We start from the raw sequence: 7,988 nt of genomic DNA on the forward strand, positions 1-7,988 counted from the left end.
CAATGATGCAGTGATGAACATAAGAACACTTACACAAATGTCTTCCAAGGATAGGATCCGACATAACCTACCACTTGTCCATCTTCTCTACCCAAACTTCATCACATCTTCATCAGCATCCTAACCTATTCACCACCACTAACCCAAACCTCACCAAGTTACCCATAGCCAACCCAACACCATCCTAATCACTAACCCTAACCCAACCACACTCCTAAAATGGCTAATTACAAATCAAAACAGTGTTAAAACGAACATGAATCACTTCACGGATTACAAGGAGCAGTATACACCGAGACTCTTGCTTCACTAAATATATATTACTAAACTTATCATTTTTAATGTTTGGTTGACAGGTACTCAACTAGTTAGAAGTAGGCCCCAATGGAACGTGTCACTAAGTTACCACACATTTCTAACCCTGACTGGTGTGAAAACAAAACAAGCTCGAACCCACCCATGGCTCATAAGCTCACCCAATCTTCACCTGCCAAACGGATCATAGCTGGCTCAAGTCCCTCCGCCTCAAATCGCATAAGAATTATCGAACATAAACACCCAAAAACCCACTGACGATCTTCTCTATGCTACCCCTCATTTCCCCCTAATAAATCTCTCTCTCTCTCTCTCTCTCTTGGTCTCAAACTGGTCGATCATAAAATCCCATCTCCCAAAGTGTTCAATTTCAGATCTTTATAGTCTTTTCGATTGAAATTGACAGGTATTCATCTGGGTTTACTTAATTTTTCAATTTCTTGTTTTTTGATACATTCTTGAACAACTCTTAATTGATAAATGCTTGATGGGTTTTCATTGATTACGGTAATCTTGATTAATATCAAGCTGGGAGCTTGATTTGGACATTTGGTACTATAATGCCTATGTCTATGCTGTTTGATTTGTTAGAAAATAAACATAGCATGCAAAAATTAGGCTTTTTTTTGCTTGTTTATTAAATTAGTTTAATTTCTCAAGGATTTAGAACATTTGATTAAGGTCTGATGTGTATTTGCTAGAAAAAAAGTTAGTATCTTGGATATTACTGGATAATCTAGAGCTCAAATTTGTTAGTTATATACCGAGTTTCAGATGTTTATGTTAACTAGTTTATTAGCATGCAGGGGTTTAAACCAGGAGAATACTATGCTTATAGGTCAAGAAATCATTTGCCTCTTCTGTGTTAAAAGCATGATTATCTATCCCGATCTGTGATTTGTGTATCGACGATCTGTATTTTGAATTTCATGTCGTGTGCTTGTTGTATTTTTAGCAAGTTTTTACTGACTGAGGTAGTTTGGTGGATTTTATGAGAAATTACAAATCTGGGATTTCTTGGGAGTTCAACGAAAATGCTGACTTTTGCTAATTTTTATAATCTGTTTTGCTTAATTTTTTTAGTTAATTTGGGCAAGAATTTGAATTGTTATTCTTTTGAATCTAGATATGGCTTCGGTATCTCAATCTCCCGTTACTTTTTCTGGGAGTTTGTCTTCTGCAACTTCAGCTTCTGATCTTCTTCGAAGCTCCATGAACGGTGTGAATGGCGTACCACTAAAAACATTAGGCAAAGGGCATGTGGGTCACGGGAGAAAGGGTTTAAATATAGTTGCAAAAGTACGAAAAGTGAAAAAACACGAGTACCCGTGGCCTCAAGATCCCGATCCAAATGTGAAGGGTGGAGTTCTTAGTCATCTTTCCCCATTTAAGCCTTTGAAGGAAAAACCGAAGCCTGTTACTTTGGAATTTGAGAAACCGCTTATGGATCTACAGAAGAAAATCATTGATGTAAAGATCTTTTAAATATTTTAATGCGATTACTTTGAAGTGTGACGTGTGAAGATGTTTTATGAAATCTTTTTTTTTTTTTATTATTTTTTTTTTTATGCTTGCAGGTGCAAAAGATGGCTAACGAAACCGGTCTCGATTTTAGTGATCAAATCATTTCTTTAGAGAACAAATATCAGCAGGCTCTTAAAGATCTCTATACGCATTTGACTCCGATACAACGAGTTAATATTGCACGACACCCAAACAGACCAACTTTTCTTGATCATGTCTTCAACATTACCGATAAGGCAAGGTTTCGAATTAATGATGTTAAAACCTTTAAAAAATTGTACTTGACGGAACTAAACATAAAATACCTTTTTTGTATTATGAAACTTATAGTTTGTTGAGCTTCATGGTGACCGGGCCGGCTATGACGATCCTGCAGTAGTGACTGGTATTGGAACAATAGATGGCAGGCGGTTCATGTTTATGGGTCATCAAAAGGGTAGAAATACTAAAGAGAATATCCAACGGAACTTTGGAATGCCTACACCACATGGGTAAGATATTCAAATGGTAAAATGTAGATATTTACCCTTCTTTTTTTACACACATTTTCATTGATTAGATAAGAGACATTTTGATTATTTATGGGTCTAAGTAATCCGTTTTATTGATGTTGCAGGCTTGCAGCCAAACTAAATGTTCCAGAAATATTATAAGTACTTATTTACCCTATTTTATGGTGTTAATAACACTTAAAAAAATAACACTTACAAAAAAATAATTATTGGAATTATATATGATTTTTTTTGGCCCATTCTATACACACCCCCCCTCCTTCCTGATTACACCCCCCCTTGTGAGAGGAAAACTGTCGGTCCCACGCAGGCCCCACCTGTAAGTATGTGAGAGGAGGGGGGTGAAAAAAGTAAATAGGGGGTGTAGAAAGTAGCACCCTTTTTTTTTTTAAGAAATCGCAAACAAATAATTTTTAAATATATATGTGTAGTGGACAAAAAGTTGGTTGTTATATATCTTATCTTAAAAATGAATATATGAATAGATCTAAGGATGTCTGTTTTGGTCAATTTATTACAGCTGATTACTTATAATTAACAATTTCAAGTACGTTATATTATCAAATGTTATTATTGTAGGTACCGTAAAGCTCTAAGAATGATGTACTATGCAGACCACCATGGGTTCCCTATCGTTACATTTATCGACACTCCAGGAGCATTTGCTGACCTTAAATCAGAAGAATTAGGCCAGGTATGTAGGAACCGCATGTAACGATTATCGTTTTTATTATTCTTGTTATTAATTTATTATACTTGTCGTTAAAAGCGTTAATATATTTGTATGCAGGGTGAAGCCATTGCCCACAATTTAAGGACCATGTTTGGTCTTAAGGTACCGATTGTTTCAATTGTGATGGGTGAAGGTGGGTCCGGTGGTGCTTTGGCCATTGGTTGTGCTAATAAGTTGCTAATGCTTGAAAATGCTGTTTTCTATGTTGCCAGGTGACTTAAAGTTTCTAACTTTATATAAAATATGAAGCGTCTGTAAAGATAATAACGTCGTTTCTGAATTGTTTCATTATCATTTTGTTCTTTTTTCGCTAATTTGTTTTTTCGATGGTACAGTCCAGAAGCTTGTGCGGCAATTCTGTGGAAGACTGCCAAGGCCTCTCCAAAGGTGGCGAAACAATTCTATTTTGTCTTTATTTTTATTTATCATAAAATACTCGAAATTTATATAGTTTTTGCCATTTATAGGCAGCTGAGAAGCTCAAGATCACAGCTAATGAGCTTTGCAAGTTACAGATTGCTGATGGGATCATCCCTGTGAGATTCTTTATTTTTCATGCATACGTAGGGGTGTAAACGAGCCGGGCCGAGCCCGAGCTCGACCAGGCTCGAGCTCGGCTCGTTAGGTTTTTATGAAGCTCAAGCTCGGCTCGGTTCGAGCCTATTTCTTTGAGCTCGAGCTCAGCTCGTGAGTAAAACCCAAAGCTCGAGCTCGGCTCGACTCGGCTTGAACTATTTTGAGAACAACCTTAAACGAGCTAAAAGCTCGGCTCGAGCTCACTTCAACATCACTTAAACGAGCCAAAGCTCGACTCGAGCTCGGCTCATCAATGTTATCATCATTATTAATATATAATATATAAAAAAATTAAAATTTTGTATGGGCTCGTTTAGGCTCGCGAGCCTAAACAAGCTTTGTATTTCAGGCTCGAGCTCGGGCTCGATAACAAAACGAGCTCTATTTTAGGCTCGAGCTCGGGCTCGGGCTCGGGCTCGTTAAGGCTTGGCTCGTTCAAGCTTTTAACCGAGCCGATCACGAGTAGCTCTCGAGCCTCTAGGCTTGTTTACACCCCTATGCATACGCGCTTATTTAGTTTGATTAGAATATATTAATCATTAATCATCCTAAAGTATTGATATTATATCTGAACCAACAAAAGAAAAAAAGAATAAAGAATGATTAGTGGGACCCGCCTCGATCTTTGTGAGCTTGAGACCTGATTGTAACCTTTTTAACCGTAATTGCAGGAACCACTTGGCGGTGCACATGCCGATCCACAATGGACCTCGATGCAAATAAAAAACGCCATTCTTGACTCGATGGATGTGAGTATATAAACTCAGTTTTGTAATATATAAAAGCCCTTTTATGCTCGGATTATAGTTACATATATGTTTCTAATTATACAGGAGCTCGAAAAGATGGGGACGGAAGAATTATTACGACATAGAATGCTCAAATTCCGCAAGATTGGTGGGTTTCAAGAAGGACTACCTGTTGACCCGGAAAAGAAAGTCAACATGAAAAGAAAAGAAGAACCGAGACCCGGGCTTATTTCCGACAAAGCGTTGCAGGGTGAAGTTAATAAATTGAAAGAACAAATTTTAAAAGCGAAAGAAACTTCTTCGATAAATATGGATCAAAACGGGCTGATTGAAAAGCTGCAAAGAGAGATTAATTACGAATTTTCCGAGGCAGCTAAAGCATTGGGGATCGAAGAGAAGTTAAGTAAAATGCGTGAAGAGTTTGCGAAAGCCGAGAACGAACAGTTGACCCCCGGTCAAATCAAGAATCTTGAGAATTTAAAGAATGAATTCAACGAGAATTTAGCAACGGCTCCAAACTATGGAAGGTTGAAGTATAAACTAAGCTTGTTAAAGGAAATAACCGAAGCGAAAACCTTTGCTGAAAATTACAAAAAGGCCCTTCCTTTGAAGGCTAAAGTCAACGAGAAGTTCAAAGAGGTTTTGGAAAAGCCAACCTTGAAGCAGAACATTGAGAATATAAAGGCTGAAATCGAAAAATCCGGGGTGTCAAACATTGAAGAATTTGATCAGGAACTTAAAGAGAAAGTTCTAGAAGTTAGGGAACAAGTTGAATCTGAATTCGTTAATGCGCTTGAATCTTCGGGTGTTCATGTAACTTCAAAAGTCGATCAAACTTCAATGTCGATGATTAAGGCTAAGGTCGATGAGCTTAATGCCGAAATTAATCAGATAATTCAAGATGTCATCGAATCAACCCCGGATTTGAAGAACAAAATCGAGATATTGAAATTGGAGATTGTAAAAGACAAAAACGCCCCTAGTAAGGAATCAAAGGAAAAGATTGAGAGTTTGCAGCAGCAGATTAAGCAAGGTGTTGGTGATGTAATGAGTTATGCGGCAGTAAAAGAGAAATATGAAGAATTGCAGGCTGAACTTGCTGAACTTTCGGGTGTTGGATCTGATGGAAGTTTGATCAAGGAACCAATCTATGCATGATGTAAGTTTTAATCTTTTCGATTTTGAGGTTGACTTTGACTTTGACTTTAGAGGTCAAATTTGTTTCTGTGAAATTTCTGTTTTAAATTTGGTGTCCTCTAATAGAGAACATTGTTATAAATAGCACCATACTTTCCCTTCTTTTTTAATTTGGTCAATGTACTTTAGGGTTGGATTGGATTTGTCTTGCAGTTGTCTGTCTGACTATTAGATTTGAAGTTTGCAATAATCAATTTTTAACGTCTGGATAAACATGTTTATTTTATTAATTTTCCGTGTATTTTATGGATTTTCTCCCTGGACATAAGAAATGACATTTTGGTCACCAGGCAATCACTGCTACTCACTCGCGGGTAACACATTTGCTCTTTGACGCTAACAGATTTTGAAACTTTGTTAAATTTTTATAAAACAACCCTTAATGTTAAAAATACAAATAGATAAATGAGTAAACTGCAATTTTACCCCCTGTGGTTTAGGCCAATTGGCACCCTTACCCCCCCTAACGAAATAATTGCAATTTTACCCCGCCAATGTTCGTTGTTATGTCGCAAGTTTACCCCCTGGCATCAAATTTGTGGACTGGTCTGTTGACTTGGGGGTGAAATGACTATTTTACCCTTTTATTTTACCCCCTAATGTTCGCTGTTATGTCGCAAGTTTACCCCGTGGCATCAAATTTGTGGACTGATCTGTTGACTTGGCGGTAAATTACTAAAATGCCCTTTCTTATTACCCCCCTATACCTTGTGTTACGAAGTAATATTACCCCCTGCAACTTCCAAAACCTTTCCCGCCACCACCCATATTCGATTCCACCACCCATATTCGATTATTATAAACCCCTGCTCTTAATAATCAACCCATTGATAACTTATGATGTATCATCATGCCACATAATAGAAGCTATGTTTTAACACTTGCAGAACCAATCGAAAACACATCAACGCCAATAGACTGAATAACTAAGAAAGACATAAACTGGTTGCATGACACAATAGACTGAATATGAAAGAGTGTTTCAGTGCCGAGTCCATTAGCAAGCTGGTAATCTCCATGGATTAAATTTGATACAATTATCATTTCAAAAATATGTATATTATATCAAACTTTTCCAAACTAAAGAAATGTATGAAGATGACAATCAACCTGCAGATAGCTTCCAAACTAGAAACCCTCCATAACTGACTAAGTTGGAGAATAACTTGATTCTGTTTCATAAAACTTGGTTGAAATTTTGTTTCAGTAACATAAACGTGTTATGCACATAACCAAGCATATCTGTTCTATGATCAAACATAACCTGTACAATCAATTATACCTAATCAAGCATACCAAAAGATCCTAATATATAATTAGAGTTCAACTACACTACATATTAAACCAAAAGATCCTAATATATTAGAGTTTAACTACACTACACAACCATTTCCTGCTGAGGGGGAAACTGGAAATGCGGGAAAGGGCGGCCTCGCATCTTGACAACCAAGGATACCACAATCGATCGTAGTGAAACATGAATCCTCGTGTCCACTGCAAACACAGAAACATCCATTACTAGTTCTGACCTGACATTACTAGTTCTGACCTGATTTTACCCCACAATCAAAATACTTGTTTGATTTTACCTGAAAACTGCGAGAACAGGGAGGATCGCTGGACCACAGCTGGATCGACGGTGGCCGGTGGTGTGGTCGCCGGCCTTGGCTCTGCCGGTGGAGGTGGATGCATCATTGCATTCTGTGGTTGTTCGCTCATTCTCTGCTAGCCCAAATGTAGCCAAGGGCGTAGCTTAAGAGGGGCTGGGAGGGGCGCCCGACCCCCGAACTTTTCGCTCAGTAGTGTTATATATGTAGTTTTCGTATAGAAATTTTTGGGTGTATACGTTTTCGACTCCCGGTTCTATAGAAAATTTTGGGTATATACGTTTTCGACCCCCCCATTTTCATGGTCAAGCTTCGCCACTGAATGTAGCTGGTGGTGTGGTGAAGAAGGAGTGGCCGCCGGTCGCCGGTAGGGGGGGGGGTGAAGAAGAAGGAGTGGAGGTGGAATCCTTATATTAAGGGGTAATTATAATATATAAGGTACTATTAAGGTGAAATTACATATTTACCCTTTGACCCTCCCATTGTTTTGTTGACCGGTCCACAAATCTGATGCCAGGGGGTAAACTTGCGACATAACAGCGAACATTTGGGGGTAAAATTGCAATTATTTCGTTAGGGGGGGGGGTAAGGGTGTCAATTGGCCTAAACCCCAGAGGGTAAAATTGCAGTTTACTCTAGATAAATAAATCTATTACTTATATTAAAACAAAACAATTTTGGCCACTTGGCATTTGCTTAAACTACTAATAGCCACGTGTCTTCCTATCAATCCACGCTTATTGTGTTTAGGCGCTAAAACGAAAAGCCTCTAAAC

General features: G+C 38.1%; 1 protein-coding gene across 1 annotated transcript; it reads left to right on the forward strand.

Annotated features, from left to right (window-relative positions):
* Positions 1-432: 432 nt before the first annotated feature.
* LOC110909894 (acetyl-coenzyme A carboxylase carboxyl transferase subunit alpha, chloroplastic) lies at positions 433-5,749 on the forward strand. The gene is made up of 10 exons (XM_022154627.2): positions 433-721; positions 1,442-1,785; positions 1,893-2,075; positions 2,170-2,330; positions 2,931-3,045; positions 3,142-3,296; positions 3,420-3,471; positions 3,552-3,620; positions 4,332-4,409; positions 4,494-5,749. The coding sequence occupies exons 2-10, from the start codon at positions 1,444-1,446 to the stop codon at positions 5,565-5,567; spliced, it is 2,229 nt and encodes a 742-aa protein (XP_022010319.1). The 5' UTR covers positions 433-721; positions 1,442-1,443; the 3' UTR covers positions 5,568-5,749.
* The last annotated feature ends 2,239 nt before the right edge of the window (positions 5,750-7,988 follow it).

Source organism: Helianthus annuus, chromosome 15 (assembly GCF_002127325.2).
Source record: "Helianthus annuus cultivar XRQ/B chromosome 15, HanXRQr2.0-SUNRISE, whole genome shotgun sequence".
NCBI lineage: Eukaryota > Viridiplantae > Streptophyta > Magnoliopsida > Asterales > Asteraceae > Helianthus > Helianthus annuus.

What these genes read in the sequence shown, in the direction of transcription:
- LOC110909894 (XM_022154627.2), top strand. Translation starts at nt 1,444, where the DNA reads ATGGCTTCGGTATCTCAATCTCCCGTTACTTTTTCTGGGAGTTTGTCT. An exon ending in TCTTCAACATTACCGATAAG is followed by an intron (nt 2,076 to 2,169) that starts GCAAGGTTTCGA and finishes TGAAACTTATAG; the next exon opens with TTTGTTGAGCTTCATGGTGA. An exon ending in CTGCCAAGGCCTCTCCAAAG is followed by an intron (nt 3,472 to 3,551) that starts GTGGCGAAACAA and finishes TGCCATTTATAG; the next exon opens with GCAGCTGAGAAGCTCAAGAT.